Source organism: Pleurodeles waltl, chromosome 8, assembly GCF_031143425.1.
Source record: "Pleurodeles waltl isolate 20211129_DDA chromosome 8, aPleWal1.hap1.20221129, whole genome shotgun sequence".
NCBI lineage: Eukaryota > Metazoa > Chordata > Amphibia > Caudata > Salamandridae > Pleurodeles > Pleurodeles waltl.
Window position 1 is genome coordinate 766004797 of NC_090447.1, and position 20900 is coordinate 766025696.

The window sequence follows — 20900 nt, forward strand, 5'->3', positions numbered from 1 at the left end:
GTGTGATAACAATCCACCCATAAGGACCTATTTGCTTTAACAAATGCTTTTCTAAATAAGTAAGCCAAGCCTAATTTATCATAATTGTTTATAATAGAGATGAGGCCGATGGCTTTGGGTAGAACTTATGCCAGTGAACCAATCAAGCCTAAAAGCTTTCAGTGACTTGTCATCATAATCACCTCAAGCCTACTGTATGAAGTGTAAGCTTTCCAACAAGACAACCTAAGATATTCAGTTACAAAATCTGATCTATAAACATTGCAGTTGGCAAAACAAAATACTGGGTCTCTTAAAAAGGCCTACAAAGAATTACCTCAGTGCAAATCTATTATTATTCCCAGGGTTTGTCTTTAAGTGTAACCAACACTAAAACTGTTGCCTACTATGGTAAATTATTAGCTTGCATGGATAAAAATACCTCTCTGCAGATTTTAAGTAGAAAAATAACAATTCACCCTTAAATGCTTATTGATGTTATCATATTATTTCGCAAATCAAAAGTTGTACTCAGATGGGGCAAGACATGGGCGAAGCCAGAGTTCTTATGTGTATTACTTCTGAAAGATTTTTTTGATTGCATAAGGTCTGGTGACGACCACACTGTCATGCCAGACCCAAAGAACGAGCAATCTACTACGTACTGATTGTATTGTAAAACGCTACCATTTGAATGAATATCGTTTTTGACTTTTATCCGTTCATTTCAGAAACTCTACAACTTTTCTGTGGTTAATTCAAGCTAGATGACTACCCTCTAACGTAAGATAGGACGCCTTTAGCCTGTCCTTGTACCATCTGCATTAGACATACTAAGAATTTAAATACATATGAGAATAACGCACCAACGTGGTCCCGTCTATTTTAGTGCTCTTAATCTGCACTGAATTATTTTATTTTATGTTAGCACGAAAGTATATTGTTTTCTTTATTATGACTTTTCCAGTAAATTTTCTCTCTCCTATTTTTCAGAATGGCCAGCCGATAATGGACGAAGCCATGATAGAAGAGGATAACAATGACCAAAATGCAAGTTTTCTGCTTTATTTTTGTTTTCCCTTTTCATATGTATTTGTATGTAACCTTTGTATTTGTGCAGCTCTTAATTGGCAGTATTTGATTGTGGAGGAAGGATATTTTGCCTTAATATAATGAAAACATGGCATTACCATCGAGTCGAATGTGGTTTTGATATTTCTTCATCACTGCAGGGAAAGTGACTATCGGTCTCTACACTGACACCACCCCTGTACTGTTTTAAATCTGAAAGAGAGTAGTGGAAGTGTTAGTCTGTTCAACATTGCATTCTCTCCCCAGAGCTCAAGTTTCACAGTTCCATGCATGAGTAGCTTATCCGGCCCAGAATGTTTCCTGTGCGTTCTGGTATGTTTTGCCCTTTGATTTAATTATAAAATATAAAATGAGGACTACAAATCCATGAATGCAAAAGAAAAATTGAACCTTATGCACTATTAACAAATGGACACAGGAAACTGGATTTCTATGTGGTTGTACTAGGCAAGAGAATGGTTGCTGTTACTCTTACTCTCTTACTGGGTGTTAAAAGTTTGCAATTTGTCCTCCTAAACAGGATGACATGACCACATGAGCAAGTGTTACATAGCAAAGTAGTGACTCGTATTAGTCCCTTTTCTTTTTTTTTTTTTTTCTTTTTTTTTTATAAATCTTTTAAGGGACAATTTTAATGACTGCTTTTCATTCTTTTTGGGTTGCAACAGGGTGGGTGGTTCTGTCGGATGTAATATGTATTGTTTTGATTTTCTGTTCATTTTTTTGAGGAACTTAACAGCAGACCCCATCATATCCAAATAGACTGATGCACAAAAAATATCTTGGAGAACCTCCATTTCACAAGAACACCCTTAATTTTAGAATCTACTGTGATAATCTGTTCACTTTGCTCTCTGTATAGCAATGAAGGCCCCCCTCTCTGCTGTACCTTAAAGTCTGGGAAGCAAGCTTTATTGCCTTTTTTTTCAGTGTTTTTTTTCAGTGTTTTTTTTTTTTTTTTTTTAATTAAATTAAATATTGTTCTAATAATCTATGGATTAGATCAGGTTGTCTACTGATGGAAGTGATCACCAAAACTGAAAGGTTAGGGTGAGGAGTAAGAATGTGAACTATGGCCTTTTATGAATCCTGCGTAATTGATAGTGCTGTGGGTTTGGAAATGGTGATAAGAGGCTGTTTGATAGGTGCCAGAACAAGTCTGGGACAGTATCTCAGTTATCCAGTGTAGATTGATTTAGAGTCATGGTGGAAAGGTTCAGATGCTCTTGTTTTTCTTTGCAGCTTTCCATGGTTTCTTTTTTGAGGCCCTAACTTGTTTGAGTTACATCCTTATCTGTGCTGTGACATCTGATCACCCTTGGCTTACTTGTTCATTTTTAATGATGGCTATTTCAAGTCTCTTTCCTTCTCTATTATGTATTTTTGTGCCTCCACTACAGTTCTCAGATCTGCTCAATACTGCCTGTACACTGATATTGATTTAAGTCTTTCCTCAGAGTCTAGGGCTCTTCCTGCTCCTGTAGCCTGGCATATGGCAAAGAAGTGGACTGGACTTTCTTCTTTCGTTGATGCTATCCCATTTTCATGCTCCACTCTGAATCCATCTCTTGAGTATTTTTTCTTAAATTATCACTGTTGGTTCTCCTCTTTATCCTCCTGTCTAGATTTAGGCATTTTCAGTCTGTGACGTTTGCTTATGTCAGTTGTTAGCAGTATGTTCAGGGTGTTAATCAAGCCCCCCCCCCCCCCCCCCCCCCCCCCCCCCCAGAAATGGTATTTGATCATCTCCTTCTTCCAAAACCTATATGCCCCACAGCATATTTTGTGTGGTCTGCTTATTTTTAAAGCAGTTCTGTTGCTTTCTCAGTTCTCACCATATTGTCCTCGAAAGGGTGATAATTGAATTTATGCACACAGACCTAGGTTTCCTCCTCAAATTGGTCCACCCTCCTGACCAGTTTTGTTAGTCTAACTTGCTTTGTGCATTTTGTTGTAATGAAGGATGTGCCAACTAATGGAGACCGGGGCATCAGCTCCATCCCATTCTGTACTTGGAGTAAGTTCTTAATATAATTTTCACTACCTTTTTCTCTAGTCCCCACATGCTTCCATTCCCCCCCAGGTAACGATTCATGGTGGATAATTCTGGTTCAGTCTGACAGATTGCACGGGAGAAGAGAGCTTTGTTCACCTTTCTCTGGAAAATTTGAATCTGGTCCCCCTAGGGCTCTTGAGAAGTCCTCAAGCTCGAGCGTCCTAGTGTTTGACAAGGACTACTTTACCTTCGTTGCCCACAACAACCTTCCCTGTAAAACACATGCTGAAGCACGATCTCTCATGTACAGGGATGTTGTTACTTTGAGTATACTTTGAGTATTCATAACTGCCTCCAATGATTTGTGACATTTGTGCGCTCAATTCATTTATTTGGGCTCTTGACAGTTTTCAAGTTTGCAACTCGAACTAAGACTTTAAGAAAGTTGTCTTAAGAATGGATTCTGCTAGTTGATTACTATTGGCTTTGTAGTTTGTAACTCACTCTTTTTGGCTTTGTATTTGCTGGCTTTACTTGCTTTAAACTCTCCAGTTTCAGTGTGTCCCTGCCATAAACCATGTTTTCTGTATCCTTCCACAAACTCGCTTACTGTTAACAGGCCTTTAAATCTTGTTCTTATCACATTTGCTGTGCATTCAGAGCGACCGAGGTCAAACAGCAGGCACTGTCGTCCAAGGGCACTTGTTTACTTTTCTTTCTCTGACTTTAAAGTGAGAGGATTGATGTGGCAATCTTGCTAGATACTCGGGTAGGAAAGAGTTTTTTTTTCTTCTAGCACACAACAATGTTTAAGTGAACTGCACCGATACTGCCCTTATTACTGCCACTGATGACATCTTCCTTATGGACAAAGGGGTCACAGGGGTGCTCATCCTGCTCACTCTAGGCTGCCTTTGACACCGTCTCCCACCTTATGCTCACTCAACACATCCACAAGACCTGAATCCTCAGACCAGCATTCAGATGGATTAGCTCCTTCCTTTCAGGAAGCACTTAAAAAGACACTTCAGCCCCATAATCTGCGACTGCCTCGAGCCTGATCTGCGTTGTCATTCAAGGCTCCTCGCTCAGCCCTTTGCTGTTCAACATCTACATGAACCCTCTTGCCAACATTATCCATACTCAAAGGCTTAGCTTCATCTTTTACTTTGACACCCAGCTCATTCTCTTCTGAAGACAGCTCGGACACTCAGGTAAATTTCATCAGCTGCATGTCTGAGGTTGCAAACTGTCTGCAAACTAGCTGTCCGAAACGCAAAATTAACAAGACTGAAAAAGACTCTTCTTTCTGGTCCTTTGCTTGGTGGCCCTCAGAGCTAGAACCAACGCCAAGCCCGTCCAACTCAGTCGGGAACCTAGGGATCATAATTGGCAATCCAGTCTCTGCCTAATTAGATCAGCGTGGTTACATTTGCCTGCTTACACATCCTCATGCTCCTTAAGAAAGTGAACAGATCTGTCGCACAAGACATGATAGCGGGCTGACTGGACTACGGAAGCACTCTTTACCCCTGCATCACCACGCTCTTCATGCACACCTACAAGGCACTACACAGAAAGTCCAGCATAACTCAACAGCTGCATCAGATTCCACATGCACACCAGGCACCTCCATCTGGCTAACCTTCTCCTCGCTCACATCCCCGGCATCTGCTGAGGGAGAGCGGGGGGCCGTGCCTTTTTCCAACCTAGCTTCCACAGTCTGGAATAGCTTCCCCTTACACATCAGGGCAGCCAGCTGTCACATATGTAAGTAAGAAACTGAAACCCTGGCTCTTTCAATAGGCTTCATTTAGAGCAGCTCTACCTTTCTTAGTCACCAGGATACCCTCCCAAGTCATATGAGCACCATACAAATATGCATAACATAATATTACTTTGTTTTGATGTCTGATTAGTTTTTTAAAGTTATTCTTATCATTCAACAGATAACCCTGTTAACATTCTGATGCATTCATCCCATAACTGCTGCCATGCTAACTTTAAAAAGGTGCAGTACTCTACAGAGGGTAGCCACCTGAATTCATAATTTCTTATTTTATGTAGTCACTTAGTATAGATGGTAAAGTATTTCTAAGGCATTTAGCGTTTTAGAACACAAGACATTGGACTGAAGCATATCTATTCAAACTGCTGTTTCCTCAGATCCCACCTGAACTGAAGGCCATAAGATTTATTTCTGAGAAAGAAAGGAAGGTCATTATGTAGTTTGACTCCCAAAAAGAGCCTAGCTGCTCCTGCTAACCAGTTTTTTTTTAGTGGATGTATTAAACAACCAGCATGTAATAATGGCAGGGTGAGCTTCTGTGCTCATAATCTAATCAAACACACAAGTTCGGCCCAGAGCAAGAGGGAAAATGTGAAGGTAATGGGAACGTCTATAGGTAAAATGCTGATACATGGGCCAGAGTAATCTAGAGAGAGAGAATGAGCCTTGCTACAACCAAGTGTTGGTGAAAGATAGAGATTGTGTGTGTGTGTGTCCGTGTGTTCCGTCCTGTGTCGCCCCCCCAAGCCCCTGAGGACAGGTTTGGTCCTCATAGCGTGGGTAAACACTGTCAGTTCCAGGCAAACACTATCCTTGTGCAGACGGTGCATTAGGAAGACCGGTCGCCGTAACTAAAAGTGCAGTTGTATTTGCTTTGGTCCACTTTACAACCTTCCCTACTATCAAAGCGCACGTGGAGTTAGAATAGTAAATACACAATTCATTATGATCAATTTCTGTTCCTCAAACATTTAGATATGATGTTTGTGTACACACACCATGTCCAGTTACTGTAAGGGTACAGCTGAATCGTGATTGGCAGCAAATTACCTCGCTCACCCATAAGGGTGATCTGTCTTCTGATTTAAACTGTGTGGTGAGATAAGCATCCCAGTTGTCGCCCAGTGGGTCCCTGCATGTGCAGACCTATCCCAGGTGTCGGCCTCTGCTCTCACCCTCTTGAAGAGGCCCAGCAATCTGGTATGCACCAGTGGATTTGCCGGAAACTTCCATGCCATGGTAATCTGCTTCTTAACCATAACTTATTTAGTTTTTTTTTTTTCGCGTGGGGTAGCAGTCGTTTGAGGTTGGCCATAATAGCCATTATTTCCTCCGAGTATGGGGCTATTGCAGGACAACTCCAGACCATATGGACAACATTGGTTCTCTCCTGCATAACATGCGGTGAAGCAGTGTTGGGGTAAGGTACAACTGTTGTAAATAACTTAACTGGATGTACTTAAAAGTCCGGTTCTTAGACACTGTCTTAATGTGCTGCAAAGCAGCATCCAATTGGCAATCCGTCCGGTCCCGTCCTATAAGAATCTGCCACCACATGTTGCAAAAGAGTAGGTATTCAATATGCCGTTCCTCCATCAGTGCTCTCTACAAGAGGGGAGAACCGCCTTCCTGCCACCACATGTTCTAACACGAGCTTCAGGAACTCAGAGGTTTGCTGTTCAGTTGGGTTCTGTCTGCAGGTCAGTTTGTGTGTTGGAGCATTATATGTCAAGAATTGGCCTGGGACAATTACAGATTTCTCCATGAGTTCCAGAAAGGTAGAGCAGTATTGTGTACTCAAACAAGTTGCCCAACATAGCTACCTCACAGTCTGACTAGTTGTTCTTGTTGTGTTAAAGAATTACGTCCCGGAATGCTGGGTAAGCCCACAGTGACTGTTTGGGGGAATATGGAGGGGGGTGAGCGGTTCAGTGAGCATGTATTTGTCCCAACAGTATTTTGCAATCCTTGCCTTTTTATATTCAGGGGCTACAGTCTCTCAGCATTCCATCAGCCAGCTGATCAGTGGATGATTCTGAAGTGCTTGCTTAACATCCGCTCGCTCAGGGCTATGGTTGTCTGAGAGCCACTTCATGGACCCCTGTAACTGAGCAGTGTGTTATACAATTTGCGGAGAGCCACTCTGCGCCGCCCAGGACCCTTTATCAGATCAATCAGTACTCTGCCCAGGTCCCCAAAGAAGGATTTTGAAAGTCTCATTGGGAGTGCCGAGAAATAGCACATTAGTCTCTGCAGCATTTTTGCTACCTCTATTAAGCCCATAGTGGTTAGTGGGGAGGGTCTTCCAAAATTGCAGTCTGCCTAGTGCTCAACACCACCCAAGTCCGATCACCCTGCATGAGATCCCAGTCATTGTGGTAAACCTTAATCCCCAGGTATTTGAATGTCATAACTCCATTTGTCGTAGCTCCATTTACGCCCATCCAGTTTCTCCCCCTCGCGTTTGGTATCTGCTAGTGGCCTAAATGGAAACAAATATCTTAGTCTTACTGAGCCTCAACCCAGATAACTCCATGAATTCTACCAGCGCAGCCAGCACTGGAAGAAGGGCCTGTCGTTGCACAGATATGAGGATATTGTCTGAATACAAGGCAATGGTGTCCCACGTTCCATTATGAGGTATGCCTCACTCTGGGCCCATAAGCCTAAAAAGAACCATGACCGGCTTGATTGCTGTGCAAATAGTAAAAGCGAGATCGGACACCCCTGCTTTGTGTCCTGGCCTATGGGAAACTATGTGGAGACCTCCCTGCCTATTCGCACCCCCGCGGTCTTGTCAGAGTATAGGAGACCCTTCCATCCCATAACCTCTGGCCTCAATCCCATCCTGGTCAGTACCTTCAGCTCATACGGCCAACCCACCTTGCCAAAAGCTTTTTCTGTTAAAGAACATTGCAACAGGGGGCGCTGCAGCCTCTGGTGTCCTCCCCATGATGAAGAGCTGTCACAGGTTAAGGAATGTGTTCCACCCCACTATAAACACACATTGATCTTGGTGCACCAATTTGACAACTATTGCCTAACAGTTTCTCAGTATCTTGCAGTATCAGTACCTTGCAGTTTGTATTGAGTAGTGATAGGAGTCGATAAGAGTGCACATCCAAGGGGTTCTTGCTTGGCTTAGGGATGACAACTATCGATGCCTCCCGTAAACACCAGGGCAGAAATCAGTTCCGCTTGGCTTCTGTACAGATTTAAAGGTTTTTTTTTTAATTTATTTTTTATTTTTATCATAGGCAGCGCTAACTGCTCTGGGAGCCCGTGTGCCTCCTGGTTTTTTTTGTTCATCAACTGTTTAATCTCCTTGCACACCACCACTGTTGTCAGTGGTTGGACTAAGACAGTTCTCTGAAGGTGGATTAGTTGGAGAATGATCAGTCTAGCCACATAACAGGCCAAGGTTCCATCGCCCACAGTGTCCATGGCTCTGTGTAACACCAGGTAAAAAAATGGGCATGCACATCATTGATAGCTACCTTTGAGTTGACTAGTTTGCATACTGGCGACCTTATAGCTTCTATGGAGACTCTAAAGGTGTCTGTGCAGAGGCACCATTTCAAGAAACTGCCTGCTCTGTCCCCCTCTGGCAGGCCACATGTTCCTCAAAATTGATGCGCCCCAGCCGATCCTCCAATGTGCTATGTTCCCTGTGCAGGGAAGATAGGCCGCAAACGTCTGTCTTGTCTGCAGCAGCACCTCCGCCTCCCCAATACAGTGTTCTATGGCTTCAATCTTGCCTAGCACCTCACCCAAAACCGTTTTGAATGCATCCCATTCAATACCTTTGGCTGAGGCCATACCAGAGTTATCATGTAAATGATCAATGCATTTCCCCAAAGTTTCTTGGTAAAGCCTGTCTCTTAGGGCACGGGTGTTAAGTCTTCTGGTAGGTATGCGCGAACAGCACCTGCCCCACCGTGCCACCCTTTTAGGAGTGTAATGGTCTGACAACATGTGATTCAAGTATTCGGTGTCCAGGACATTGGGGGACATACGTTGCTACACAGTAGTAGGTCAGTTCTAGTTTGGAGGTGATGTACTGGGGAGTAATGGGAGGGTTCTAAAGAGTTGGGGTGCATCAGTCACCACATACCGTGGAGCGGTCTATGGTCTGTGTGTAAAATACTGCGACGCCATGAGGCTACTCATGTCCTGCAGTGGAGAGGTTGATTTGTCTCTAACCCAACATTGTTTGTGCAGTTGAATTCCCCACACCATATGCAGGAGACTGTTAAGTTCAATACCAACATAGGGGAGAAGAGCATCGAGAAATTGCAGTAAATTACCGTAGGAGCCGTACATCTCTACCATCAATTGTGGATTTCCGTGCAGCGCCCCCTGCACCTCTATGTAGCTCCCCTTCTTTGTCTTCCATCTTAAGGTGTTATCACCGGGGGAACCTACGAGGAGATCCTTGCCATTATACCCCTCATAAGATGAGTAGGCAGTGCCCGCTACTTATCCCTGCCACCTCCTTGATAGTTTGTGAAGCTCAGGATAGGTCTGGTGTGTCTCTTGCTTGTAAAATGTGTGCACCCCCACGTGTTTTAAATAGGTGCGGGTCCTATGGTGTTTCGTGGGTGTGGCCATCCCGCGAACCTTCCATCCTCCATTAACAACTTAAACGTCAGACCATCCCACCTCATCTGGTCCCTCTTTTGTGGTATTATAATTTTTTTCCCATCAAGGGTACTTTCCGTGGCGCAGCACTTTCTTAATAAATTGCGTTTGAGATTGGAGAAAGTCATGGTTAACAAGAGGTTATCATCTTTGTCCAATTGATTTAAGGTTTCAAGAACTGAGGTATTGTGAATGCTTCCACCTCATGAATGGTGCTTGTAACTTTCGTCATGCCTTGGAGGTTGAAAAGTCCAGTAAAAGTCTGAAAGCAGGAGCTGTGTGTTTTTTTTTTTTTTTTTCCTTCCCTCAACACAGCATTACCATTAACTTCATAACGAGATCCATCATCTACAAGGTGTATCTATGTATTCTAATCACCACACCATCTTGTTTCTTACCCTTGAACTAAGTTTAGTTGACAGTTGCTTGTAACCAAGTCAGACTGCCTAACCATACCTGATAACTCCTATCGTTATTATTCCCCCTAGTAATATCATTAATAAATGTTTTATTACTTACCTTAACTTTACTGATGTAGCCTTAGTTATGTACTCTTTTCTAATATTTTGTTACGGGAAGTATAAGTTTTACTTTAGTTGTACACTATTTGTGTGCTAACTGAACCTCCATTGAGGGTTTTCTGCAGTCAACAATGCTGATCCATCTATGTAACATTTAATGAACCCTGTATCTTCTGCTGCAAACCGGTATGCACCATCTTGCCTTTGGTGTAAGGGGCCCTTTCTGGGTGTCACTGGTGCTTGAGAGTCTTGACGTAGTCTCTTTTTAAAATATGCTCAAAGGCAATTTGATGGACTCGTAGTCCTCCTACGTCAGGCTCCCAAGGATTTTGGTATTTCATTACTTATTTGTGTTGACAAATAGGCTTTTTACTCTGACCATCAGTGATAACATGCTGGTAACTTTGCTCATTGAGGATGCATGAGCTAGAAATATACATGAGTTTCAGTTTCCTCTTCTGGGACAAGCTTTGAATAAAGCCTATGATCATTCTTCGATCAGCATTAACACAGTCTCGGTCTAAACAGTTTTAGCTAGTTCTTGCTCAGGTTACTGTTGCATTCTGCCTGTTTTCAGAATTTGCTGATCGGTGGCACACATTGTGTTGCTAGAGAGAAATCGACTACATGTGTAAGTAAAGCACAAATGTCTTATAACCTTCAGACTTTGAGAACAGATCAGTTTTTTTGTTTTTTTTAAGCTTTAATTGAAACCTTAACGGTCTTTGCAGATAATGAAATGCCTCCCTGTTACTAGTTTCGTACTAGTCAGTGCATGCTCCATATTTTTCTAGACCTGTTGTTTCAGTGGACTTAGAGTAACGGCCATTACTGACCATTGGTTAGCTTTATTGTTGCTCTCAATTGCTTCCTTCATATGAGATTGTGGGATTTTCCTTCCTCTTCTTGTGCTTGTCCCTTGGAGCATGAATGTATTCCTTGTGTTCTTCCTTTTTTTTTATAATGTTTACTGTAAGAATGCATGTATTTTAGTGGTCTCCCTCATGTACTTCACACCTCATGCCTTACTGCATGGGCAGTTTCTCCTCTAGCGCTAAGGGGCTGTGCCCATCTGAAATTCCTGCACATCAAAATAAAAAAAATTAATAGATCTATTTGTTTAGAGATACAATTGTATCTCTAAACAAATCGATGTATTTCACTCTGGGCTGTCTGTCTCAGGCTGCCTGCCCTGCCTCGCTTTGAAATAGGAAACGGAAGCCAGGCAGTAAATCAGCTTCTCTCCCCTGTGACGCACAACACAGGGCTTAGCTTTCTGAAGCCCTTCACTTCCATTGTGGTCTACGGTGGTATCCATTATAGGCCAGTGATGCTTTTAGCATCCTGGTTTCAGGCGTTGGAGTCTTCATCTCAGCGCGAGGGCAAGCATCTGCCATTCACATGCATTGATCCTTTCCCATTCATCACGAATTAGGAGTGAATGCAAGCACGTCTAGTTTTAGTACCTTGTCTTCGGTATCAGTAAGTGTTATAATGCTAATCTTGGGTTATTTATATTGTGCTGAGACCCCTTGTTACCTTAACCTCCCCCACATTGACACCCCAAGCCCTGGCTGCGGATCGCTGGCCCCTTCAGAAGCAGAGATGATATATTCGTTCCTACGCTAATTGTTCCAAAAGACAAGCGGGATTCTGATTTCCCTTGCAAAGTTTATCCACATATCCGAGTCAAGCTCAAAGTGAGAAATATGTGCTTACAGGAAAGGCTGTAGGTGTTAAAACTGGCCCTATCTTCATGATCTTCACATTAATGCCAAAAACATGGATTGATTTGGGAAGAATGAATGTTAAAAACGTTAAGGTAACGTCCGTGATTTTGTTCCTCTCTTCTCACGTTTTACTTAAAGTTCCCTTCGCCAAGAGAGTTCGCTGTTTCATCATGCTCTGTTTCTGTATTTCTTTTTGTGCATTTTATTACTCTTGCATTGTGCATACTTTGACTTGTGCCAGGTGTTTTGAGGGGCTTTGATTGAGCACGCTGGTCCTGAGGCTGAAGGCAGAGCAAAGTGCCTGTCAGTGTGTCGGTGCCTCTGCAGAGCACATAGAACAATGGTCATGTGTTCCAGCTACAATTGAAATTCAGTGTAAATGTGTGTGATGGTTGTGCAAAGAGGACACAATATTTAGAAAGCAAAAGGAAATAAAATGCTCAAATGTGTGAGTGCAGTGTATGTTTGAGATGGCAAAATGAGGGAGATGAGAGGAAGTACATACAGGCGACAGTGAAAAGAGGTTGCTAAAGAGGAAAGACAGGAGAAGGAAAACGTGCAGATGGATGAGATGTGCAGAGAAAAAGGGCAAACCTATCTAACATAAAGCACACATAACTGAAGGTCATACTCCTTCCACAGGACTTAATAATATTTAATTCATAGTGTCACAATTTCAGAATTGAAACATTTCCAATGTTATTTATATGAAGTCATTGTTGTTACTTATTTATCTTAAACAGATAACCATTGACAAAGCCAATAGGACTGACAAGTTTTCGGTGTATGTCAGTTGTTGTGTGATATTTTCAGCTGCAATAACATCTCAGAGAAACCAAAATACAGGTTATGTAGCACACTAAGGGAATCTGACATTTATTTTACATGTTCTTTTTAGAGAACCCCTTTTTTCATCCCACTTAAAGACCTGTCTGTACATATTTCTTTATGACTGATTGCAGCCATCAGCTCAGGGTGCTTCCCGATGCCTGGTTAGAACATTTTCTTCCAAAGTTGACTCCCCATGCAGTGCAAGACACTGCACAAACACACACTTTAAAGGGCCCGAACTTGTTGCATTAAAATAACTGTTGAACTTCTAATTGCAATAAGTTATGGGGCAGTTTTTAATGTGTTTGTTTTTTCAAGGGTATACATTCACACTGCTTTATAAACCTTGCATTCTCACTAAATTCAGTGCTTTCAAATGCCTCATTTGTCCATTTTTATTTTATTTTTATTTTTTTACTTGGGAGAACCTCATGTTTGTCCATTAGGCTTGCTCGCTTCACTCGCTACATAAGTCATTCGCTACATAAGTCATGCTATTTAAGTCATGCCCAACTTTTACGCCCTACCACTTTCAAATATCACCAGCCACCACAGCCTTGCTCATCTTTTCTCTGTGCCTTGCTCAGTGTTAATCTCTCTTGCCCTTGTGCTTCTCCCACCAGCTCCACATTACGCTGTCTGACATGTTTGCTTTTATTCCACCCACGCCCTCTGTGTTGCTTCTGCCCCACTTGCAGTCTGCATTGATTCTGCCCATGCCTTCTTTAGCGTCTTTCGGCCCATGCCCTCCCTCTCGCCTGTTCTTGTTTTCATCTACCGTCCCCCTGTGTGTAGGTCCCCCTCCCCCAAGCCACACACACCCAGTGGTGCTTCAGCTCTCATGTGCTGCTTCAGCTCTCATGTGCTGCTTCCCTCATCCTCCTTAAAAAATATAAATGATGTTGCTTTTTTTCTTAGTTGAAGATCCAACTCAGATCAGTAACTAAAAAGATTAAAGAACACTTTAGTGATTTTTTTTTTTAGGCCTGTACCCACAAAATGATGCATTCAACTGTGTCGGAGGCTGTTTATTCTTCAACCATGCTGCACAGCATTGGGGGATGCTGGCAAGCTGACTAAACACCATTGGCAAAGCCAGTAGATCATAAGGGCTTTGAGAAACCTTGTTGTTTTACTTACTTTCATTTTAACACCTAACACACAATTTTACCTTAAATACAGATCAAGCAGTCCAGTTTTATTATCACCTTTAAAGTAATAGTTTGTTTTAATAAGGTTTGAGACGTGTGTTCTTCCTGTAAGGTCACATGACAAAACCAGGATTTAGTATTACCAGAAATCTGTATCCGCTTCTTTTGAAAAAGCCTTATATGGTCGATAAAACAGTGCTTCTTAAACTTTTTAGAACAACTCACTTTTTTAGAATGACAATCTTTCATGACCCACCTTGTTTTGATGGAAATGAGGCAGGCAAGTTTTCTTTTTAATGTGACTAAAGTATACTGTGGTGTATAGCTCACTGTAATTTACAGACACTGTAATTTTCCAGGACCTTTTCCATTGAATTATATTGCACACACTTGATGATGTGTGGAAATCTATTTTTATTGAGTATTGTTCATTTGTACATCACAGAGTAAAGTGACTTTGTTTTGATCTTAGTAAAATCTTTGCTTCCATAACACTTTGGAATTGCACAAAATGTGTTTGATTTGTGCTTTGCTAACTGTTGAATATGCACACTTCATTTACAGATATTTACAATTTGTTGTGTTGCACAACCATGAAATTCTCCAGCCTTTCCCTTCACACACTCTTGTGTCCCAGTAAGATTGTCACATAATTCACTTTACTTTTCATTCTGACTTTCAAAGAAAGAGAAGTTTGTAAACACCAATCCTTATTAGAAAATGAGGAGCAGTTTGTGAGAAGACACAGCAACTGTGTCTTTGAAACGCAGCAAAAGTGACAAGTAATAAACAGGAGTTCGATGGCATATGTTGCTGCAGATACACATGTTTGGCACAGTCCGCTGCCTGGTGTTGGGCTCGGAGTATTACAAGTTGTTTTTCTTCGAAGAAGTCTTTTTGGTCACGGGACCGAAGGACTCCTCCCTCTTTGGCTCCATTGCGCATGGGCGTCGACTCCATCTTAGATTGTTTTTTTCCGCTGTCGGGTTCGGACGTATTCCTTTTCGCTCCGTGTTTCGGTTCGGAAAGTTAGTCAGAATCTCGGAAGAAAGCGTCGGTATTGTTCCGTTCGGTTTCGGGATAGTTAGGTACATCGACACCGATCATCGGAAGACTTTGGGGTAGCTTCGATTCCCCCATCGGGGCCTGGTCGGCCCGACCGCGTGCTACATCGAAGCCGATGGAACGGACCCCGTTCCGTTTCTGCCCAAAATGTCACAGTAAGTATCCTTATACAGATCAGCACTTGGTCTGTAACTTGTGCTTGTCCCCCGAGCACAAGGAGGATACCTGTGAGGCCTGTCGAGCCTTCCGGTCCAGAAAAACACTCCGGGACCGAAGAGCCAGGCGTCTACAAATGGCGTCCACGCCGACAAAACAACGTTTCGACGACGAAGAGGAAACATTCTCGGTTCCGGAATCAGAATCCGGAGACTCCGACGTCGAACAACAGCAACAAACTGTGAGTAAGACGTCGAAAAGTAAAACCATCGACAAAACGAAAGCCCAGGGGACGCCACTGCTAACAGGCCATGGCTCGACCCATAAAACAGGCGACCCGTCGAAGGCGCCGAAAAAGGGCACGCCCATAGCGAAGACACCCGACTCCGGTCGAGGGACCGCCATGGAGCAACCTCGGAGCCGAGAAAGCGGCTCCGAGAGACAAAGACAAGATACCGGCACCGAAAAACATCGGCACCGAGAATCCATGCCGAAAGGAACAAAAATTCTGTCGGTGCCGAAACCGAAAAAAGATTCTCTCTCGGCGCCGAAAAATACCACACCTTCATCCTACTCAGAGGAACAAGGAATAAGTGGCCAGATGCACAGATTTGGACAAGAGCTCCAAAGTGTAGAATCAGACTACACACAAAAGAGACTGTACATCCAGCAAGACACAGGGAAGATATCAACCCTTCCCCCAATAATGAGGAAAAGAAGGATCAGTCTCCTCAAGGATGACGCACAACCACAAGCCAAAGTGGTCAAAAAAGTCACGCCTCCGCCCTCTCCACTACAACAGGCATCGCCGGCACAAACACCGCCACAAATGCACTCACCAGCGCAAACTACCATAAGTCAAGATGTTCAGGATCAAGACGCTTGGGACCTATACGACACCCCAGTGCCGGACAATGATCCAGATTCATACCCCACAAAGCCGTCACCGCCAGAGGACAGTACCTCATACTCACAACTGGTGGCTAGGGCTGCAGAATTCCACAATGTCCAACTGCATTCAGATCCTATAGAGGATGATTTTTTATTTAACACCCTCTCGGCTACACATAGCCAATATCAATGTCTCCCAATGCTACCAGGGATGTTACGGCACGCAAAACAAATTTTTGAAGAGCCCGTAAAATCAAGAGCCATCACCCCAAGGGTGGATAAAAAATACAAACCACCACCCACAGATCCAGTGTTTATTACTTCGCAGTTACCACCTGACTCCGTAGTAGTAGGGGCAGCTCGCAAAAGAGCAAATTCCCATACATCTGGTGACGCCCCACCTCCGGACAAAGAAAGCAGAAAATTTGATGCGGCAGGGAAAAGAGTAGCATCACAGGCAGCCAACCAGTGGCGCATCGCAAATTCTCAAGCGCTGCTGGCCAGATATGACCGCGCTCACTGGGATGAGATGCAACTTCTCGTAGACCATCTTCCCCAAGAATACCAAAAAAGGGCGCAGCAAATAGTTGAAGAGGGACAAACGATCTCAAACAATCAAATCCGCTCTTCACTGGACGCAGCCGATACTGCAGCGAGAACAGTCAACACTGCTGTCACCATAAGGAGACACGCTTGGCTCCGCACTTCAGGCTTCAAACCTGAAATCCAGCAGGCTGTCCTTAATATGCCCTTCAACGAAAAACAACTTTTTGGCCCTGAAGTGGATACAGCCATTGAAAAACTTAAAAAGGACACAGACACGGCTAAGGCCATGGGCGCACTCTACTCCCCGCAGAGCAGAGGCTCTTTCAGAAAAACTCCATTTAGAGGGGGGTTTCGTGGCCAACCCACAGACACCACCAGCCAACAAACAAGAACCACACCATATCAGGGTTCCTTCCAAAGGGGAGGTTTCAGGGGATATAGGGGGGGTCAATTCCCAAGGAGTAGGGGAAGATTCCAGACTCCAAAAACACCTCCACCTAAACAGTGACTTTCAAGTCACGCAACCCCTTCACTCAACACCAGTGGGGGGAAGACTAAGCCAATTCTACCAATCTTGGCAACAGATTACAACAGACAATTGGGTATTAGCAATAATCCAACATGGCTATTGCATAGAATTCCACAACTTCCCACCAAACATCCCCCCCAAAACACGCAAAATGTCACCACAACATTTAGAACTTTTAGGACTAGAAGTTCAAGCACTACTGCAAAAGGATGCAATAGAGTTAGTACCAGTACAACAAAAAAACACAGGAGTTTACTCCCTGTACTTTCTAATTCCAAAAAAAGACAAAACATTAAGACCAATATTAGATCTCAGGACACTAAATACCTACATCATATCGGACCATTTTCACATGGTCACACTACAAGACATCATTCCACTGCTCAAACAGCAAGATTACATGACCACATTAGACCTAAAGGATGCGTACTTTCATATACCAATACACCCTTCTCACAGAAAGTACCTACGGTTCGTATTCAAAGGAATACATTACCAATTCAAGGTGTTGCCATTCGGAATAACAACTGCACCAAGAGTGTTCACAAAATGTCTAGCAGTAGTAGCAGCACACATCAGGAGACAACAGATACATGTGTTCCCTTACCTAGACGATTGGCTAATCAAGACCAACACAGTAAAAAAATGCGCAAACGACACCACATTTGTCATACAAACCCTTCACAAACTGGGGTTTTCCATCAACTATACAAAATCACACCTAGAACCGTGTCAAGCACAACAATATCTAGGAGCAACCATCAACACATCAAAAGGAATTGCCACTCCAAGTCCACAAAGAGTGCAGGCATTCCACAAGGTAATAAGTGCTATGTTTCCAAACCAAAAGATACAAGCAAAATTTGTGCTAAAACTTCTAGGCATGATGTCATCATGCATAGCCATTGTCCCAAACGCAAGACTACGCATGCGACCCTTACAACAGTGTCTAGCATCACAATGGTCACAGGCACAGGGTCAACTTCAAGATCTGGTGTTGGTAGACCGCCAAACATACCTCTCGCTTCTATGGTGGAACAGCAAAAATTTAAACAAAGGGCGGACATTTCAGGACCCAGTGCCTCAATACGTTATAACAACAGATGCTTCCATGACAGGGTGGGGAGCACACCTCAATCACCACAGCATTCAAGGACAATGGGATATACACGAAACAAAATTTCATATCAATTACCTAGAACTGTTAGCAGTATTTCTAGCATTAAAAGCCTTCCAACCCATAATAACACACAAATACATTCTTGTCAAAACAGACAACATGACAACAATGTATTATTTAAACAAACAAGGAGGAACACACTCAACACAATTGTGCCTCCTAACACAAAAAATTTGGCAGTGGGCGATTCACAACAACATTCGCCTAATAGCACAATTTATTCCAGGAATACAAAACCAACTAGCAGACAACCTTTCGCGAGACCACCAACAAGTCCACGAATGGGAAATTCACCCCCAAGTTCTGAACAAGTACTTTCAAATTTGGGGAACACCCCACATAGATTTGTTCGCAACAAAAGAAAACTCAAAATGCCAAACCTTCGCATCCAGGTACCCACACCGCGAATCACAAGGCAATGCTCTATGGATGAGTTGGTCAGGGATATTTGCGTACGCTTTTCCCCCTCTCCCTCTCCTTCCATATCTAGTAAACAAGTTGAGTCAAAACCAACTCAAACTCATACTGATAGCACCCACATGGGCAAGACAACCTTGGTATACAACTCTACTAGACCTTTCACTAGTACCGCATGTCAAACTACCCAACAGGCCAGATCTGTTAACACAACACAAACAACAGATCAGGCATCCAAACCCAGCATCATTGAATCTGGCAATTTGGCTCCTGAAATCCTAGAATTCGGACACTTAGACCTCACACAAGAATGCATGGAGGTCATAAAACAAGCTAGAAAACCTTCCACTAGACACTGCTATGCATCTAAGTGGAAAAGATTTGTTTACTACTGCCATGCCAATCAAATACAACCATTACATGCCTCTACTAAAGACATAGTAGGATACTTACTACATTTGCAAAAAGCAAATCTCGCTTTTTCATCTATAAAAATACACCTCGCAGCAATATCTGCTTACCTACAAACTACTCATTCATCGTCTCTATTTAGAATACCAGTTATTAAAGCATTCATGGAAGGGCTAAAAAGAATTATACCACCAAGAACACCACCAGTTCCTTCATGGAATCTTAACATCGTCTTAACAAGACTCATGGGTCTACCTTTCGAACCCATGCATTCCTGTGAAATGCAATATCTAACCTGGAAGGTCGCATTTCTCATTGCAATCACATCCCTCAGAAGAGTAAGTGAAATACAGGCATTTACCATACAAGAACCATTTATTCAAATACACAACAATAAAATAGTTCTAAGAACAAATCCAAAATTTCTGCCAAAGGTAATCTCACCATTCCATTTAAATCAAACTGTAGAATTGCCAGTGTTCTTCCCACAACCAAATTCTGTGGCTGAAAGGGCACTACATACATTAGACATCAAAAGAGCACTAATGTATTACATTGACAGAACAAAGCTAATCAGGAAAACAAAACAACTGTTCATAGCTTTTCAAAAACCACACATAGGAAATCCAATCTCTAAACAAGGCATTGCTAGATGGATAGTCAGATGTATTCAAACATGCTATCTTAAAGCCAAAAGAGAATTGCCTATTACACCAAAGGCACACTCAACCAGAAAGAAAGGTGCTACAATGGCCTTTCTAGGAAACATTCCTATGAGCGAAATATGTAAGGCTGCAACCTGGTCTACGCCTCATACGTTTACTAAACACTACTGTGTAGACGTACTAAATGCACAACAAGCTACAGTGGGCCAAGCTGTACTAAGAACATTATTCCAAACTACTTCAACTCCTACAGGCTAAACCACCGCTTTTAGGGGAGGTAACTGCTTTATAGTCTATGCCAAACATGTGTATCTGCAGCAACATATGCCATCGAACTGAAAATGTCACTTACCCAGTGTACATCTGTTCGTGGCATTAGTCGCTGCAGATTCACATGTACCCTCCCACCTCCCCGGGAAGCCTGTAGCCGTTTAGAAGTAGATCATAAATCTTAAACATCTGAACATTTGTAAATAATTATTATAAACTCTTAACGTACATACATATTCACTCCATTGCATGGGCACTATTTATACCAAACAACTCCATCCTCACCCTCTGCGGGGAAAACAATCTAAGATGGAGTCGACGCCCATGCGCAATGGAGCCGAAGAGGGAGGAGTCCTTCGGTCCCGTGACCAAAAAGACTTCTTCGAAGAAAAACAACTTGTAATACTCCGAGCCCAACACCAGGCAGCGGACTGTGCCAAACATGTGAATCTGCAGCGACTAATGCCACGAACAGATGTACACTGGGTAAGTGACATTTTCATTTAAAGGCATCTTTATTTAATGCTTGACCTTTAATGACTCAACAAATATTGGCTCATCCTGACACACAGTTTGGGAAACCCTGGTTTAGAACATTCATTTAGCGTGAAGTTATCGATACAGTTTTAAAGATGCTTTTTACAAAATGTTATTGGTCGCAGTAGCTCAAATATTTAATTTTAGGTACTTTTCGTAGCAGTAGAGGAAAGTACAAGAATACTTGTAGTTGAGGGGTAATGGACCGAATATTGCACGAATGTAGTCATCTAGAGGGACTGTGGATGAACATTTTAGTAGAGGCTTTTGGCTGACCTTGAAAGGTAAAATGTAAGAGGAAATAATGAGTCCAGAGCATTTGTGAGCCAGGTGTGTAGTGTATTTGTATGAAGTCCCGGGCCATTGTTTTAGGTGTTAAATATTGAGTGTGTACTAGGAGGGCTAGGAGACTCTCGTAAAGGTTTACTCTTGCATGTTCAATTAGTACCTCTGTTTGACATGGGTAGTTTACATGTTCGTGGAGTTGGTGGTTGAGCTATCCA

At 42.8% G+C, this 20900-nt stretch overlaps 1 protein-coding gene across 2 annotated transcripts in view; it reads left to right on the forward strand.

Annotated features, from left to right (window-relative positions):
- The window catches only part of RPS6KA3 (ribosomal protein S6 kinase A3), a 540094-nt gene that overhangs the window by 58828 nt on the left and 460366 nt on the right, over positions 1-20900 (forward strand). For both annotated transcript variants that reach the window (XM_069205007.1, XM_069205008.1), the window contains exon 2: positions 973-1033. In XM_069205007.1, coding sequence (XP_069061108.1) covers positions 973-1033 — 61 coding nt within the window. The remainder of the gene's footprint in view (positions 1-972; positions 1034-20900) is intronic.